General features: G+C 47.0%; 1 protein-coding gene across 1 annotated transcript in view; it reads left to right on the forward strand.

Moving 5' to 3' along the window:
* The first annotated feature begins 579 nt into the window (after nucleotides 1-579).
* The window catches only part of LOC135900747 (caskin-2-like), a 319,002-nt gene continuing 299,849 nt past the window's right edge, over nucleotides 580-19,732 (forward strand). The window contains exon 1 of the mRNA XM_070524415.1: nucleotides 580-1,193. Within this exon, the coding sequence (XP_070380516.1) occupies nucleotides 1,061-1,193 (133 nt within the window). The 5' untranslated portion in view covers nucleotides 580-1,060. The remainder of the gene's footprint in view (nucleotides 1,194-19,732) is intronic.

Consider the following 19,732-nt stretch of genomic DNA (forward strand, 5'->3'; position numbering starts at 1 on the left):
AGGCCACAAAGCAAAACCGCACGCCTAGGCCAAAAGATCGCAACACAGAAAAAAGGAGTATCCGAAACATTCTAACGTAGAAAAAAAAAGAACAGACGACCATTCTTCATTCTCTCATTCTTTCCATTCTCTTCACTACGCCTCGCCCGCGACGCTGTCGTCTGCTCGAAAACTCTCGAAGCCAGAACGGCGCTGGAAAGGCCTGCTCTGATTGGCCGGGGTGGCAGCGTATATTCTGGCGTTCTCTTCTAACGTAAGTCACTCAAGTCGGCTTCAATATGCAGCCACGTTTTACCAACAACAAGTTCAAAATAAAAGATTTACGTGTTCTCTATGAACCTTTGAAAATCGACTTTTTCGTAACTTGACGCATAATATTATGCATTATAACTTATATATTTACGTAGAGGTGGCGCTACAATCTGTAAACGCAAAATTTTGGTATAAGAATGTGGGAAGTTTTGAGCTGGGTATGCATGGAGGGTGTGTGCGCTATTGTGATAAAGGGCTCCGCGTTCTGTCTTGGACCGTAGCGCCAGCCTGTGGCGTTCACCGGAAGCGCGTAAACACGCCAAGAGATCAACGGCACTCGACGACGCGTGCTTTTGAACCCGCGAGTCGACGCCGCGCCGTCTGTTCGGATTTTCGACCCTGGCTCCTCCAACTCTCGCTGAAGTCGTGTTTGGACGCGTGATGGGCGTCGAGGGTGACAGTGCCATGCTGTGCGTGTCGTTTGCGCGCCGCGAGTCAGCGCGGTGAGAAAGTTTTCGCGGAGTTTTGCGATGTCTTCGAAAGTGGCGCCCGGCGCTGGTAGTTCATCGCCATTGCTGCTGCTGCTTCTGCTGTTTTGAGAAGAGCGAAAGCATGGTTCGGCGACTGCCAGCGCATGTGAGGGCGGCGCGGTTTGTGGGTCTCGGACTTTCGATTATCGCTTTCGGTGATAATTGATCGTACCGAGCGGTGAATCTAGCGTCGTCAAATCGGCCCGTACCGCGTTCAGCGTGTGTTGACAGAGCTCCGTTTACGCCCCAAAAAGTGTGTGCGCGCTCCCGCCTCGAGTATGTTGTCGTCTGCGTCGTCGTTGGTATCGTCTGCGTCGAAAGAGAACCAGCTCTTCCAAGCTGTACGCAATGAGGATATTCCGGCGATTCTACGGACGCTTTCTAAAAAGAAGGGCCTCAGGACGCCGAAAAGTAAGTTTTGACACTTTTGCTTACTCGCTAGCGCTTTGCCGCAAAGCATCGTTTATACTTACTGCCGCAAAGTGCTTTTGTTGGAGTTTTCTCCAACTCCCTTAATTAGCTTTTCGTCTGCTAACTTGAATCTTTAACGTAACGGGTATGTAGTTTCTGAACAGAAGCACTGCTGCAATTGTCATTCTCTGATCAATTATGATTAGCTTGTAGTAATTTCTGCAACAATTATGTTGGGCTTTGCTACGATTATCGTAATTCTTACATTGTTTTTTTTTCGATTGCATTTATTTTTTAAGTGTAATAAACACGTTCACCCTTAAAAGCGTACTCTGCGAGTATGATCACTTGATCACTGGCTTTGGCAAACTCGAGCTTGAATGACGTTCAAAAACTGGCCCGGTCACATATAAACTTGATGAAAGTTCGTATGGCGTTGAGATCTGCTACGGTCAGTCCTGTTCGTTCGACGGTTCGGTACCTTTCGTCATCGCTGCAGGCGAAACCGGGAGCGTAAACTTTTATTTTCAAATCAACAAGATTTGAGTCCGGCGTCTCTTTAGTGGGTCTGGGCACCCGCCGCGGACGCGGTTCCGAGACCTTGTCTCGAAGCGGCTTCCTCGGCTCGCTGGACGGCCCAGAGTTGTGCTGTCAAGTTCGAGTTGAGCAGTGCGGTCTTCCAGCGAGACCGGAGGCTGGCGGAAAGGTATATCATTTACAGGTGCACGTGGCGCGCTGGGGACAGTTGAGTTGATAGCATGCCGAGTTTGCGCATTCGCGTTGAAAACTGTACTATACTGCTGGTCGTCACATCGGCGCAGTTTGACCGAACATTGTACTACTTCGTTTTAACTTACTGTTTTATTAACCAGCCGGTCTGTTCTCTGCTAACGCATGACCTGAAATTGCGTCGCCATCTGTTATGCCGGTAGGCTGTGTACGCACCTGGCAGGTGGGTTTGTGCGTTGATTTGTGTCGCATCATCGACAGCGCCTGTTGAAGAATCAGAGGGGACGAAAAAAATGAGTGATGTTAAACACCCTGCAAAACAAGTAGGCAGAACATACACGTTACCTTACAGTCGTTAAACGAAAGATTGCTTCCCGCATTGAGAGCGCGCGCAACACACACACACACACACACACACACACACACACACACACACACACACACACACACACACACACACACACACACACACACACACACACACACACACACACACACACACACACACACACACACACACACACACACACACACACACACACACACACGTGCAAGCTACATCAACAGGCAACTGCTTTGCAGGAAATGGTGTCGACAACGGCATATTGTAGTAAAGGCCTCCACTCACAATTCGCGCAAAAAAAAGTATTTCCTCTTTTTCATCTCTTCTTCGGTAACTCATGCTTCTGCTTAAAAGAATAAATAACCTTCCATTATGAAAAGTGTAGGGGGTCGCCTGCGGGCAAAGCCAATTACAAGACAGACAGGCAGACAAGAACAATTTATTTATTAAGCAAAATAGAAGCACTCAGTCCAAGTGTTTTCGCCTGTCTAGTGAAGCTTAATTAATGTCAGGGATGAAGACGGCCGAAACCGCAATCTGCGTGGACTCACCGAGATGTTGATGCGTCGACAGCTCTCATACGCCTTCTATGGTCGGTGCTCTCTTCCGGCTTGGCAGTGAACATTTTTATTGCGATACCAATTATATGGACACTCCAGGCGCATTTCTGCCGTCGCCGTGAGGTTCCATATAAAGTCCAAGGACGATAAAATGCTCGCCGCGCGCCGTATGCTGTATGTGCGAGTAGAAGCGTGCGAGGGTGAGTCAATCTCGCGCACGCAAGGGAGAGAAGCGGGGAGGAAGCTCGCCGTCTTCCGTCGCGCGCAATGCTCCAGGGTGGAGGATAGGGGAGGGGTGCATTCTACTCCGGGTCGCTGTATCTTAAATCCATCTGCGCCGTGGACGAAGTCTGCCGCGCGCTGTCTTTCCGCGGCTTAGTTGGCGTAAATGCGAAGCGCAGCACGAAGGTCAATTCGCTCGCTGCTGCTGCCGGGCTTATTCACTCCAGCGTTTTGACAGCGAGTTTCCAAGGCCATCGAGTGAGATGTGTTCATGTTTGCTTGTGTGTGCGTGACACCATGCTCGTTAATTTAGTTACTATATGCCTACGTTTCCTCCGCATATATAGATGGCCACTAATTTGCTATTGCGATCGACGCTTCACCTTTCGGGCGAAACTGCGACTTTTTTTTCGGAAAAGTGAGTGTTTAAGCAAAAAACGTGGCCTCCAGTCACCGCGAGAATCTTTATTCCGTTATCCTGCATGAACCAGTGAACTCGGACGGCAGGTCTTGAACAAGTCGCCGGAAACGGGACACTTTTTTTTTCGATTATGTCACCTATACGGTGTATTTTCTTTCCTTTTCCACCTTATAGACTAATTTCAAGTATATTGGGGCTATAGGCCACATAATGGCCCACCCGGATACATCGTTCTCAGGGACCGGAGGAAATAGTCATAGTATTCGACATTTGTGTAAATTGAGAAAGAACTAAGGTTTGACACTGAAAAAAAAAAAGAAACGAAATTGACTTTTATTCTGAGCCAAAGTGTGAACTTGGCAAGTTTGAAGAACTTTTACAGAGGTATTGCGACTCGAATACGAAAGAGAGAGAGAGAGAGCAAACTTTGAAATGCGTGATGTCACACCGACGTACCGACGCTATGGTTTCGGCGAGAAATTCTCAAAACGGAACTTTGGCCTTCATTTTATTTTATAGTTATGAACATTTTACGCGAAATTACCCAAAATAGACTTTTGGAAGAATGCCCTCATACAGTTCATACAGTTGATCTAAGTTAAACTATACGACAAGTACGACCGCGACGACGGCACGATGACAATGACGGTTCCGAGAACGGCACGACGGCTCAGACGTCACGGACCGGGGGGCGAATCCCAATTGGCGGCGAATAGCTATTTTTCTATCGATTTCTGTATACGTCTAGAAAACGGGGCTGATGAACGCGATGTAGGCTTGCAACAGGCGCCACAGTACCCTTACAGCCGTCGTTGCTGTAACTCTGCCAAAGAGACGATAACTAGAAAACAGTGAAGCTATATCATCTCAAAAAATGTTACAACCGTGATGGTACCGTCAAGGTTCCACCATAATGGCGCTTTCCAGCGCCTATAATGAGTTCCAACGCGGCGCACCGTTATACCGTTCAGAGGCCTGTGCAGCGTCTCTTCTGACGTGAATTTGTAAACTCGCGCCGCCGATTGTGAACGGAAAACAGAGGCCATAGAGTGAGGGCGCTTGATGTATCTGCGATCCGGGCTTGAAGATGAATAAAACAGAGAGAGGGAAAGGGTGTACGCGAAGGTGAGGGAGAAAGACGCGATTATAAAAGGCGCCCACGTGCCCAAGTTTAGCCCCTCACTCGGTCTGCACCAACCTCTATAGGATGCGTGTCGGTTTCCCTGTGGCACCGAGTGCGTAGACCTCATGCGTGTAGTAGCGCCCGTCTTGTGTGTAAGTACGGCTGCGCAGAAGCTCACCGCGCGGTCCTCCAAAACTAGTGCCGGACCCCGCGCGCAAGAGCCGTGCCGCCGCTCGAAGTCTAAAATTAAAGCTACTTCCGTCTCACCGCAAATGAGAAGAGGATAAAGAATCGGGGGGGGGGGGGGAGGAAATAAATAAAACGAAATGCGCGTTTTGTTTTCTTCCTTCGTGGGTAGGCGGCCCTGTGCCTAGGGTCCCGTTTCGGCGCGCCGTGCCTGCACCACCGGGGAGAGGGGAGCGCCTGTGGCGGGAGTTTTGTTTGGCGTGCATGCCACTGCGGCAGCTGTGCCCGTGGCAGGCTGCGAGCATGGTGCGGTGCGCACACGTGTTTCTCACCTGGCGATCTCTTGCGCTTGGCCGGTCGAGGGTAGCGCTTGCCCACGACCGGCTTTATTAGAGTATAGGTACAGAGCCGGTCGTGCGCTTGCCGTTCACTCGTTCGGAGGCACCTCGATGCCCTCCACTCGGCGGGAATTCAAGCCCATCGCGGCCACGGGTTGCCGCTTGATCTTAAGGAAGTGCTCGAAATGGTACGGCATTCCACTCCACTTGAGCGAAGATTTAACTCGCGCGAAGTCGTCTCAAATTCTCCGAGGGTGTTGTTAATTACGTTGGAATTTCTGCAAAATATTGCGGATTGAATTCTGCGCATGCAGACTGAATAGGACCGGCAACCAGCCTGTTGACTGTTGGTTCAGATATTATGTATGTATTCACCAAAAATGAATAAATAAAAGATGACCACCCGGCCGACCAACGGATTGATTGATTGATTGATTGATTGATTGATATAATAAGTGCGAGTTGAACAAACTCAGCATGAGGCAAACTTCTATTTCGCAAGCTTTTTTCGCAACCGGGTCACCATACCCGATTTGTGAAGTTTTCCGGCGGTATATTATTACTCAATGGCACCACATCTCACGCTGTTGTACTTTTCTTCAAGAACTGTTGCCGTGAGGGAGGGAGAAGGAGGGGAGAGAAATTAAAAGAGAGCGCGCGAACTATTCAACTGAGGCGTGCCGATTTCCCTAGAGTCATTCAAAGCCGGAAGATCGGCGCTTGACACCAGCGGATTAGGCGGCATCAATGCGCGTACAGTAAGGTCACTGCAATGTGCCTGATATTTGTTGTAGTTGTAACGAAGCGGTCAGTAAATGCTTCGGGTTTCCATACGGTTTAGGTCTGACAGGGACATCGATAAGTTTGCATTGGTTAATTGTTTTCTCAAAACTCCACATTTACTAGTTTGTCAGGAAATAAATTAAATACTGATCGAAAAAATGAAAGCGAGAGTTATCGTTCTGATTTTCGCTTCGAAACCTGATAACCGGTACGTCAGTGTGACGTCATGGATTTCGCTGTACTTTATCGTATTTAGCCCGTTGCAGAGCAGTAAAGTTCTCAAAGCCATAGCAGCGTTCAGTCTCTGATTCCTTTAGTATAGAATGTAGTCCATGTTTACCGTTTAGAGCCCAGTAAGCGCGAGCAGGCGCATTCAAAATCTGTGACATCACAGCTGGCTTGTACCGGAGCTTCAAGGTGGCGGCGCCACCCGCCTTTACTTCTTTCACGTTTTTCTGGTTTGTCAAGCATCCTCCTACCGCAAGAAACGACTTTGTTGGTATTATCCGAAGCCACTGTACTAGTATAGCCCAATTTTCTTTCGCTTTAGTGCCCGTATGATGGAAATCTGTTGTACGGGCGTTTCAGTTAGTGACGCTTCAGTTACAAAACTTCGAACGACAGGATGTTGAGCTAGTTGGTGGGGTCGCATGTTAGAAAACAGGTAGGTGGGCAGATACTGACGCAAGAAGAGGGAAACGGACAACACAAGTACCTGTGTCTGTCAGGCCTACTTTATTTTTAACAACTTTTTTAAAAATATCTTTTTTGTTTCCTGTGAAGGTTCGTTAACGTCAACTATCGCTGTATATAGCTGTCACTGCTGATGCAGCAGACGTATACACCTTCAGTTACGCAGGACGCGGGGCGTGAAAGGCCTCGCGATGTGGTAAAAAAAAAAGGGGGGGGGGCAGGGGGCCAAAGATTTTTCAACTGCGAGGGCTCAGAAAGTTGCGGCTTCTTCATGCGGCTTGATTGTCGACCACTAGCGCAGCAACACGAGCATAGGTGACGAAGCCTTGGCGCCACAAATATCGTCGAGGTTAGACAGCCCTGGGCGGTCTCATGGGTATTCGTGAGAGAGAGAGCAAGCGTTATTTAAATGCTGCTTCGCAGAGCAGCGCCCTGCAGGACGTCCCAAGAGGCGAATTCGATTCCGGTTTATTTACGATGTACAACAAAGGAGAACACGCTGTTTTTTTCTGTTTCGCTTAGTTCCCTGTAAATTGTGGCTGTATTGTGATACTCGTCGTAGACGGCTAGCGCGATGACAGTAACGGGGACAGAAGCTTCGTTATAATTCTGACGAATCCGGCGAAGACAGCTTCGCGAAGACAGAATCGAAGTCACAAACGGTGCAGACTACTTTGCTAGAGTGGCCTATACAGTACACTCATTGCTGCCCAAACAAGATGGTGGCCTGCCTGCAAGTACACTGGAAACTTGGCGGGTAGCTCGTCTGCCCACAAGAAAACGCAGAAGAGATCTCTTATGCGATGGAAGTAAGCTCTTTTTATAGGTTCGTACGCACAAAGTTTCAAACTGTAACGATGGCATTTCTCCTTTTTTCAGCTATTTTCTCTCTCTCTCAATCTTTGCCTTCTTTTTGGCGACATAAGGGGACGTGTTGTCGCAGCGGCGTTTCCAAATGTGTGCTGTTACTCGAAGCTGTCTTCTTGGGAGTCAAAGTAGACTGGCTTCAGCGCCGGCCAGAATTGGCACGAATCCTGTATTGGTGGAAAAAGAATAATAAAAGTACCTATGCATCAGTTGAAACAAAGTATAGATGGAAGGCGTTACGTGCTAGCTCATTGCCCTCCTCTTCCGCTCGATCGCCGTCCCTTCAGGCGCATCAAACGGTACATCAAACAATTAATGCGCAAAGTTGATCGGTAGCGACATTCTATGCTCTCGCGTGTAGGAATGATGGGCGAACGTATAGAGGGCAGCAGGTTTTCGTCGAGCTTCACCGTACGGTCTCGCTTTAGTGGCTTCCTCTACTCCCTCAGCGCCGTACTCTCGAGGCCCCATGGGGGCGCAGCGGGTTCCGCCTCAGTCCGGAGTTTTGATGACTCCCCGGCTTTATGAAGAGCTTCTTTCTGTCAGTAAGTTCCAGCGAGGCAGCTGCTGCCGTCCCTCCCCAACCCTTACCGTCGTCGTCTTCGGGGCTGCGATGTTTTCGTCGGCGTCGAAGCTAAGATAAATAGAAACCGCCGCTGCAGTTGGTCGTAAAAAACACACGCCACAGATGGTTCCTCCTCGTTCGGCGCTGCAGGGTGGCGGGGTGCGCCCGTGAAGCGGTTCTTTTATTCGCTCGTCTTCAGTGCGGCCTTCCAAAAGGGTGCAACTGCTGCGCCCAAGCGCGTCGTCTGCTCCGGAGGCGTCGCGAATCGTCTGCGGCAGCCAGGTTGTCTTTTGTTTTTCGTCTGCTAAATTTGTGTTCCGTCTGCTCTGTTCGTCTGCTCGCACTAAAGACTGCAGCCGCCTCTTTTATTCCGCTAAATTTTTGTTAGTCTACTACACTCGTCTGCTTACTTCGAAGGATATACTTCAGCTGGAGATTGTGAGGGTAGAATGTCAAGTAGACTGGAACTGCTGCACACTGCACTGATAGCAGTATTAAGTGCTTATTAGCGCAGTTTTCGCGCATTATCAATATATATATATATATATATATATATATATATATATATATATATATATATATATATATATATATATATATATATATATATATATATATATACATTGCTAGAGCTTTACTGTTTGTCTAACTTGATCGCACCAGGTAGTGTTTCATTGTTTGTTTACGGGACCTCCGGTAGCAGTGCGTTGCGATTTGGGGCGTCTGCGCTATTTTCCTGTGCCATTTTGGTTACGAAACGGCCTTGGTTTGTGTTGCGGCAGGAACGATCGAATGACATAAGACGAAGCAGACGTCGAGCCGCTAGCCTGACAATTTTCTGAGTTGTATATCTGAGTGCACATTTTTAGTTTGCTATCGATCGACTGTTCGTTATCGATGCCTGCAGCCAGAGAAGTCAGCGCTTGTTCTCCCTGATGACAGATTGAAAACAATTTTTTCTTGTGTGTATTGTAAACTCGGACGCCCAAATTCTTTGCCAACGATTTTCCTCTCCTTCTTTAACACACACACACACACACACACACACACACACACACACACACACACACACACACACACACACACACACACACACACACACACACACACATATATATATATGTATATATATATATATATATATATATATATATATATATAGATATCTGTGCGTTTGTGTGTGTGACTTGATGAAACCGTTTGTAGGAATGAATCTATGCCATGGTCCTGAAAATTATATACCATACGGCTTCGGATGCGTGCTTTAATCTTCCCAAAACGAAAATGAGGCATTGATACCGGTGTTTAGCTGTGATGCTTGTTGCAGCATTCGCACGTGGATAGATGGATGGATGTTATGAGCGTTCGCTTTGGAACGGGGTGGTCGGTTGCGCCACTAAGCTCTTGTTATTATATTGACTAATGTCCTACCTATGCTAAAAAAAGAAGAAAAAAAAAGGAAAAGGGAACAAAAGAAACCACAAAGAATTCAAATCACAATACTTTCTTAACCCCTATTGGGAACATTGTTTTTGTGCACCTTCGTTGTTTGTCGTTTCCCTGCTTTTCTTCTTCCAATCTTCCAATCGTCACTTACTAATCTCTACTGCGGGCATCTTTACTTTCCCCCTGCTCTCGCTGAACTTAATGGCTTCAAGGAAGCCAGAGGTGCCTAATCGACCGCTGGGCATTCACATTCTAAGAAAACATGCTCCATCGTTTTCGTAGTTTTACCGGAGCAAGCACATGCTTCTTCCTCCTTGTATCTCGCATTATAAGTGAGTGTGCTAAGGCATCCTGATCTCGCTTCGAAAAGTAATCAGCTTCTCTTTGAGTTGTCATAAATTGTTTCTTTCCAGATTTCGTTTTTATCTCTTGAGTGGTTACTCATATCAGATTTCTTTTCCATTGCCGCCACCCATGAGATTATCTCAATCTCTCATCCAAGTTTACAGCGCCTCTTTAGTCTTGAGTCCGGTACAGTTTCTTTTAATATATCATAATTTAATTAAATACTGGGACATTACGTGCCAAAACCACAATATGACTATGATAAGTTAAATACTCACTTATAAAATATGCTAAGGTGGTGTAATGTTAACATGTTATCTATTAATGCAACTAAGACTAAATTTGTTGTATTCTCTTCACATCAGCGAAACACACCATCCATTCCACGTATCACTTCAGGTCCTCACCGCCTTCCTCCAAGTTAATGTTCATCTTTCGTTGGTATTCTACTTGATTGTAATTTGAAATATCACAATCGTATTGCTCACATAAAAAAAAATTAGCTTATAGTATATGCATCTTAATCGAAACACGCCCTATACTTCACACGTATCACGTTACTCTCACTTTGCTACTCTTTTGTCCACTCTCACATTACTTATGGCATAATATATTGGTGAAACACCTATAATACTCATATTGCGTCTATCCAAGCAGTTCAGAACCAAGCCACAAGAATAATTACTTGCAGTCCACGCTTTTCTAATGCCACTTCGCTACTACACGAGAATAACATCCTTACCATTCCCGGACTCACTAAATGCAACCTAGGTATTTTTTTCTACAGATTTGTGAATAATGAGCTACCATCGATCCCATTTTCACCATCTAACCTGATGATTCATAGTACCACCATATTGGGTTGCATAACAATTTTCTTTTACCAAGAATGCGCACTAACTATGGTAAACAGACTGTATAATTCACTTCCATATCAATATGGAACACTCTTCCTTTCATAATGAAAAACACAATATGTTTATCACGTTTAACAGAGAACTAAAAATGCATTTATTATTGAAAGATTAACGACAAGGATTACTGTATTCGGTCTTTGTTCGCCTTTTTGCTTCTTCTCTTGTCTTTCTTTTGTTGTTGTAAATAATCTGTTCGTATTTTGTTCGCGCACAATTTTTCCTGCTACTATGAGATATGCTAAACCTTGTTATTATTTGTAACCAATTCTGTATTTTGTTCTGTAACCGTTATTTTCTTGTATATTTGTATTATATGGTACTGATGCTTTGAGATGTTAACTATAATAACTGTTCTTGTACAGGAGGTCCCGATACAGTCTTTGACTATGGGACAGCCTTCTGCATACTAAATACTTGAAATGTGACCCAACTTCTAATAATAAATGCTGATTCTGAGGCACGCTGTATAGTGGGTGACTCTGGTTTAATTTTGACCACCTGTGTTACTTTTGCCTGCACCCAATGCATGGTACACGGGTGTTTCTTCTTCTTTTCTTTTTTTTGCATTTTGCCGTCATCGAAATGCGGCCACCGTGGCCGGGATTCGATCCCGCAACCTCGAATTTAGCAGAGCAACACCGAAGCCACTGCGCCGCCACGGCAAGTGGAATATATGTTACTTTCTACGTGAATTCCCAGCGTCTGAACGAGTCTCTTCAGCTCCTTCAGGATATACCATATCTAGGAGCTATGTTGATGGGATTTGAAAGCTGTAAGAAGTGTTCGTTTGTAGAGAGCGAGGAGCTGGGCCGGAAGTTGAACGAGCTGGTGAATTTTTATTGCTTGCAGCTGGCAGTATATCTTGAATCTGTAGGGACGCCTGACTCGCTTGGTTATTACAGAAAAAAAAAAAGCTCTTCAAGACGGCACACAGGGGAAGAACCACACACACACTCCGCTGTGTGCGTGTGCTTCTTCCCTTGTGTCCCGAACTGAAGCGCTTTTTTCTGTGATAATGAACCAACTACCCCGGTAGTCAATGCTTGCGATCTCTTGGTTGGTTTTACCCGCATTATTCTTGCGTCTTCTGCTTTTCACCTTCTCTGCATAACGCACACGCGGCAGACGTATTGTAGTTGCTACGATGAGAGATGGCGCGGGTGTTCCCATGTTATCGCAGCGTGGTGGTGTGCGTATTTGGTTCCTGTTACTGTATATGCTACCTTTGGTAGCATATACAGTAACTCTAGTTCCTGTCCTTCGGCTGCGGGACATCGGCGAGCTACTCACCAGGTGGCGCGCTCTTTGGGAGGATCGCCCGGGCGCGCTCCCGTTCGCGTGACTGTACACGCGTGTTGAGCATGGGCGAAAATTCGCTGGTAACCTTGCATGTCTTGATTCCTCTGCGCGTCTCTTTAGGGAACAATTCCTTGCGAGTATTTCGGCTAGCTGTTGTTCTCGTATAGAAGTTGCAATAAATGCCATTTTTCTGTTGGCATTGTTGTGGGGGTCGCATCCGTTGTTACCAAGAGCATGCGGTACCCCTCAAATACTATAGGGTCCCTACGCAGCAGTTCGGTTCTTGCATGTTATTCCCGGCCGTCGCCGTCTGCCCAGCGTGTTACGTCATGGCATTAGACATACCACATGCATCAAACGTACACGTGATTGAGTCAAGCTCATAATGGCTTGATCTAGACTGATGAACAGAGGAAACGTGACGTCTCCAAACCGTCCGCGCGTAGCTGAGGGAGAAAGGGAAAAGGGCCCCCCATTATCGTCGTCACACTCTCCCGACCACAGTCCACTCCGGACCCCGCGTTCCCTCGGGAAGTCCTTCCGCGCGCGTCTCTTCCAGTCAGCCCCGGGCAACAAACACGCTCCATTAGCGGACGACGCGCCGCCGTCGGCTGTCGCGTAGCGCAGACGAACCCTTCGAATGAGTTGTCGTCTGCTTCCGCTGTGTGCGTCAGCTTGTGTCTCCCACTTGATGAGCGGACGCCCGACTGACCATTGCCACTGAATTCACTTGATCCTTTATCGGGTTCCCTGCTTAGCTTAACACGTGGCCAACGCGCAATGAGGTAATGAGATTGAAGCTTTGGTAAACGGGAGTGTAAGTTGCGCGTGTTCCTAATAGTGTCGGGTAAATGCAACTTTGTTGCGTGTTTGCCGTCACAAACAGGTGCGCTGTAGATACCTGATTACATATTATTCGCTCTGCCGAAAAAAGGCTGAGAATGTATTTTCTTTGTTCTTTGCCCTCCCCCCTAATTTGTTTTCGTTTTTCGCGTTTTTAATGCTCAGCGCAATAAGCACAGTCCTTTAGCAGACGGCGCGCCGTTGGCTCAGCGCGGCCTAACCGTCCGTGCGAGTCGTTGCCATTGCCGTCTGCTACGACATTTTACTTCCGTTGTGCGTCGTCTGCTGTCTCACATTTGACGAGCGGGCGGCCGGCTTACTGTTGCCACCAAATCCGCCCGATACGTTGCTCAGGACTATTTGTAATTACATTAAGCAAATCTCCATCTGTTATGGAGTTGGTCTAACACTTGTTTCCAGGATGCGTTCAGATATCCAAGTTCGGCCCCGCATGTCCGGTGACCATTTTTAATATTGAGCAAAAAACTAGATCTTGCTGCTCGAATGCCAGGAGAGACGAAATCAATTTTAGTGTGGCGAAAAACAAAAACAAACAAAAGCCCTGTCCTCACGAAAAAATAAGGAAGCGCCAGGTCACTCAGAAGCGATACTTCATTTTTTTTTTTTAGAATTTTGCCGCATTTTGGTCAGCTCCCCTGAAACGGTGTTGTGGCTACGGCTTTTAAAAAGCACTTAGTGATAGAGTACTGGTCGATAGCATCGATTCAGATTAGTTATTAAATAGTATGGTCCCTATGATGGGAAGAAAAAGAAATCGCGTGAACGGAACATCGCAAAATATTGGTCGAAGCCAAAGCCGATACTTTTTTTTGTTCTCCGTATCTGTGATGAGGAGGGTTATTCAAATATGTCAGACTGTTGTTATGAAAAGTCGTTGAAATTTCAGGCACTGAAAATGCACGAGAAGCGCTCAAGTTTAGGCCTATTGAAAAATCTTGACAAAAGATATCCTCAAGTTTCTTTAAAACCTTTTAAATTAAGTCTGTTGACCTGCATGGTAGAGGACAGCGCTAAAGACACGGAAAGGACTAAAAGGAAGAAGACAGGAGCAGCACTCGTCCTGTCTCCTTCCTTCTAGTCCGTGTCCTTATTTAGCGCTTCTATCATGGATGCATATACCGATGAGCTCGCCTTCAATAAACCCTCAAGCTATTGAGTTGAAACTATAATGTAATACGGAAAAACGTGTTGCATCATTTCTTTCGTGTCGAAATTACAGAGCGGGAAACGTGACCGAATAAACGGTATACCGCCGTGTACGTGGGCCGCGCATGCTCGTGGTTTCAGGTTCCTTTCTTTTTCTTTCTTTTTTTTTGCGACACGAAAATGCTTCAGGATGGGATTGGAAAGCGAGGATTGACAAGACAGAACATTTTTGGCGTGAAAACAGTTAGACAGGAATCGCAATATCCGTGCATGGGCGCAGCGCGGCAGAACGGTGGGGCATTGTCACGTGGTGGGGAGTGTGAACCTGACTTCACTTTCATTTCTATTAATTGATAATTTCTTTAATGCAGTTAATACAAGTAATTTCAACCTTGGTTGTAATGTAGCTCTCTGCATGTGCAGTTAGCCGCAAAAGTTTACGGGATGCGAGTTCCACGACAAATGTTAATTTCGGCGCCTCGTAAGGCATCACGCTTCTAATTTAACGAAAAGCTGCATAGGTCGCAAGAACCACAGGTCGCGCAACCTTTTGAGCGGACTCATTTGTTCTATAGAATACGGTTGTGTGGCCGCCCCATGCAGAGATCCACCCAGAACTTGCGCGTGTAGGGTATACGCGCAGCGTCAACGCATATGTCTCCATGGAATTGTGAAACCCACATAAAGAAGGTTTGCGTTATGAGCGCGTCGGTCTGCCGCCAATTTAATGCTTCGGCCTCGCATGAAAAAAAACGAAAACTGCCAAAGGACGCAGCTTTGTATACAGAAACGTTTAACAATGCGGTTGACCTCTGTGAGCTCTAGTTAGTTCTTGTGTCAGCCTACCTGTTGTATGGTCAGGGTAACTGACATCGCAAATTGGTAGCGGAATCAAGCAGACGATGCACCAACTAACTGCTGGAACAGTTTGCAGACGATACCGCCCGACACGCCGTCCTTTGCGGTTGTGGTGTAGTCTGGTTGACAGCGCCGTCTGCTTCTGTCAGGGGCGCCGGCAGACGGGCGTCTTTTGGCATGAAAATGACGTGCCGCGCGCGCTCCCCCTCCTCCCCTCACCCCCCCCCCCCCCCAAAGAAAAGGAAAGGAAGGAAGAAAGATAAAAAAAAAAGCAACCAAACTGTTAAAATTCGCAGAAGAGTGCGTAGAAAGTTAGCGAGCACATACACGAAGAAAGAAAGAAAGAAGAAAAAATAAATATGGCATCGCACGGCTGCGAGAAAGAGCGAGCTCCCGTGCATAGCGGGGAAGCTCTCGGGGTTGGCGGGAGGGGCCGGGTGTCGTTCTGGGAAACGCATAGATCCTGACGCCACACACTATAGTCGCCGCCGCGTCGTCTGCTGTTCACTGCTGGAGCAACGTTTCCTCCCGTTTGGTCGTTTTCGCCCGCAGCTTTTATCTTTCTTTCCTTTTTATCTTTCTTTCTTACTTTTTCAGACGAATCGGCTGGTGGCTTTGTTATCTGTTAAGGCGGTGGTGTGCTGGAGGGTTCCCCTGCGCTCGAGGCTTTCCGCTGACCCGTCACAGATCCTTCGAGTGGTGCATGGCGGCGTGTTGCGCGTACTTTTCTTTTATCGTTTTTCAAAAGTGCCTTTTTTTTTTAACCGTCGCCTGCAAGCATTGTCGTGTCTCCCGTTGAGGAGTTCACCGCCTAGAACCCGTGTTCAGCTTAGCTTTTACCGTATAGCCGTCTGGAATGTGTCTGCGTTATGGTTTGGTGTATGAGCCTGCTCTTTTGTGCGGCCTGACGTGCACCGCGCCTCAAGCTGTTGCCGGAGCTCTGTGTCGTGCAGGAGCTCGCGAAGAATGGCGCAGCGTTACTTATGTCAAAGTTGGGGACGAGGCTCCTGTAACGGCGGGGACGTAGTTTATGATCGCATTATGTTTCAGGACCTTATTTCAGTCTTGTTGATCTAAAAACAAAAAAAAAAGTAGACGTAGCAGATTTAGCCTTGACCTTCGCCAACATTCTAAGCGTTGATTTTGCAATGAGATTTAGTAAAGCAATGAACGAGGCTAGTTGGTGGACGTTCATGATAATATTGCGCTTAATGTTACACTGGCGAACGTGAAGGACAGGACGCGGACATACTGCTACTTACATCCGCGTCCTGTCCTACACGTTCGTCAGTGTAAAACTAAGTGCAATGTAATCATGAACTTGCAATGAGAATCTGTCTCGATTTGCGCGCATTAGTGCCCCACGCATTTTTCCCATTTTTTTTTTGTCCACTATTGTTCGTGGAAGTCTTCGTGGGTAAACGAGTTTGCCCTCAAGTTCAGGCAGAATGGCCTCTGTACTTCAGGGAGCGGTATCTCGCAACAGATTCCATAGTGTCAGGGTTCCGATTAAGTGGAAATGACCGGCTAAATGTGGCAGTTGAGTAACAGGACGGTGTTCCCAACTGTCTGACTTCATTAAAGAAACGCCGGCTGCGCGGGTATGAGTGAAATCAAGATTGCTGTTTTAGTGCACGAAAGGCGACACACACGATAGCTGCAAAAATGGAGCGTCTCTACTATACCTGACCACCTGAAGAAAGCGATTTGTTTTACATTCAATTCCACCGCAAAACGCTTTTATTCATATTGGCGAAGTCAAAAGCTAAATGCATAGGTGCGGTTTATGCACGTTTCCTTGTGCACAAGCACTACCGCTGCACGAAGTTGTTTGGAGGTGAGGGTCGTAATCCTTCGACCATAACCTTTGTGGCGCAACATGTACGAAGCTTATTGGTTTTATATAGGTATTAAGAAAAAGAAACAACGACTTTGGTGCAGGAATGCACGCGGGTGTTTGGTGCAGGGTGTGCCGTAAGCAGGGCAGACGGCTGTAATATTATACACTTACCTGGGTCGCTCTTAACATATGCACCTCTCCGCTTTTTTCGGTGACCCTAAAGGACAGCTGGCGTTGTGCACGTGGTGAAAAAAAAAAGAAAAATGCATAATTTTTGTGCGTGACAGCACGTCACACGAGGGAATCCGCTGAACCTTTGAAGGATTTCAGAATTTGTTTAGCGCGCTGCTTCTGGTGGACTAACTTTCATGGGCGATATACTACGATCTGGTGCAAATGGAAATGTGGGCTCAACAAGGCACCGCGAGTGTTGGTTTGTTGCACGGCCACACGTATTAGTTAAGGCTTCCAGATGTTGTCATACTAGCTATCCCCGCCCGTTATGAATTTCAGTGAGCTGAATCTGTAAGTTACGCGTTTTGGTGAAAACAAATCAAAATAAATACATTATGGGGTTTTACGTGCCAAAACCACGATCTGATTATTAGGCGCGCCGTAGTGGGGGACACCGGAAATGTGGACTACCTCTTTAACGTGTTCCTAAATCTAAGAACACGGGTGTTTTCGCATTCGCCCCATCGAAATGCGACCGCCGTAGCCGGGATTCGATTTCGCGACTTCGCGCTTAGCAACGCGTTTTGTCGAAGACAGCCTTGCACGACATGCATCATTCATTGTTTGTGTGGGTCTTCACTCGCATTTTGTTTATCGATAGCTTTTCGTGTCATGAAGAGAGAGAGAGAGAGAGGTTTCATGATACGAAATGCGAAACGTAATGAAAACAATATAAATTGTTCACCAGAAGATGGAGACTTTCATAGTTGTCAACAATGGGGGAACCAAGGAACCATTAGACTGCAGAGCCAGTGGTGTTTTCATGATATTACATGTCTGTACAATAAACGTCAATACATTGTTAACTTTACTTTTGATATGCGGCACGTATCCTTAGCAGCTTTGCGTAATGGTTATATTACCTGCCGCGATTAGTAGTTATATATGTGTTGGGCTGCTAAGCACGAGGTCGCGGGATCGAATCCAGGCCACGACGGCCGCATTTCGATGGAGGCTAAATGCGGAAACACCCGTCTAGGTTTATATGCACGTAATAGAACTCCAGATGGTCCAAATTTCCGGAGTCCACCACTACGGCGTGCCTCATAATCAGATCGTGGTTTTGGCACGTAAAACCCCATAATTCAGTTCAATTAATGATGATACTTTTCCCCGTATATTTAATACGCACGCCTTTAAGCAAGAGTATACGGACGTAGGCTGGCCGAAATAATTGGATTTCTTCGTAATTCAAACGCGCAAGTTGAAAATTGGTGACTGCATTGCTGTGCAGTTCGCTGTGCCAAGTTTGCACTGCAGTGCTCTATTTCCAATTACTTTCATAGGCGGAAAAAAAATTGGTTTTATCGTTGAACTTCATTTTTCAATACCTGTTAGAGTAGAACAGTTGTAGTTACTGTGCGAAAACCGTTGATGCACGCCCTTAGTCCTCGATTATCATTGAGAATCAATCAATCAATCAATCAATCAATCAATCAATCAATCAATCAATCAATCAATCAATCAATCAATCAATGTCTGGTGTACCTGCATATGCAAGGGAGTATGCGTTGTGTTCAGCTGAGTATATTTGTGTTGAATACATAAATCGCTTGCCGCCATCCGCTGTTTACTTTTGGGGAAGATGCGCCTGTCAAGCTGCCTTAATCAGCCGTTTTCTTATCTGGTTTGATCGCTCCTTGTGGTTGTGCAGCACGGTTTGCTCTCGAAGGGAGAAATTAGGCAATAATAATACCAATATAACTTAAACACATTTACTTTATCAACAGAGAGAGGCGAAAGAAAGGAGAAAGGCAGGAGGTTATCCAGAACGAAAAATCCGGTTTTCTACCCTGAACTGGCAAAAGGGGCAGGAGTATGTAGAAAGATAAGAAATTACCAAGAGAGTGCACAGGCAGGCGATTACAGCCGTTCATGGTCACCGCGCCCTATCACCCCGTATGTATCACGTACAGCACAATGAAGACCAATTCAGGCTAAAGCCGTTTGTTCAGGTATGTTGTCCTTAAAAAGAAAAAAAAAGTCCGTTTCGCCCTGAGGCGAATCACCGAAAGTGACAGCAAGGTTTGGTGCGTAGCGCTCGAGCTCCTCTCGCGCGGTCTTCAAACAGTACGCGAAGGTGACGTATAGCGCAATGCAGCACGCGAGACAACGGCGCTTACTGCGCTGCAGAAACAGCACCCCGGCAGATACCAGGCGTCTCACGACGCTATATAAGCGCGATGATGAGGAACGTCGGCAGCCGCGTCGCACCTGCGCGTGATTTGACCGGCGGAAAATCCGTCAGCCTTTGTCGGCGCCCATGGGCAAAGGATTGGGCAGATTCGCAGCTTGACGTCTAATGCCCGCTCCGCTCAGACCAGTGTAGACACCGCGTCGTGGTGTGCACACCGTATAGAGTTTCATACAATTACAGTAGGATGGCGCGCGCAGCTGCTCAGCGGGAACACCCATGTGCGTGCGCAGCAAGTTAGTTAGTTAGTTAATTCGGGTCTAATGGTGCAAAAGCAACTAAGGCCATGCTGCGCCAGCCAGCCAAAAAAAAAAAAAAAACGTGCGTGCGCACCACGCTCGTGGTAGCAGCGGAACGGTCGCAACGCTGCAGCTGTTTCCAGCCGAGCCGATCGAGCGCGGCGCGATGGCGAGTCCACCTGGCCACGTCGCCCTTGCAGTCAAACGCACTGCCCGCCTCTGGAGACTTTTTAACCGTGCACGCTGGGGCCGCCAATGTGCCGTCTATACGAGGACAGCACGGCGGCGCCGACGGCGTGAACGCGGTTTGAGTATCCGTATCATTCC

Source organism: Dermacentor albipictus, chromosome 8, assembly GCF_038994185.2.
Source record: "Dermacentor albipictus isolate Rhodes 1998 colony chromosome 8, USDA_Dalb.pri_finalv2, whole genome shotgun sequence".
Taxonomy (NCBI): Eukaryota; Metazoa; Arthropoda; class Arachnida; order Ixodida; family Ixodidae; genus Dermacentor; species Dermacentor albipictus.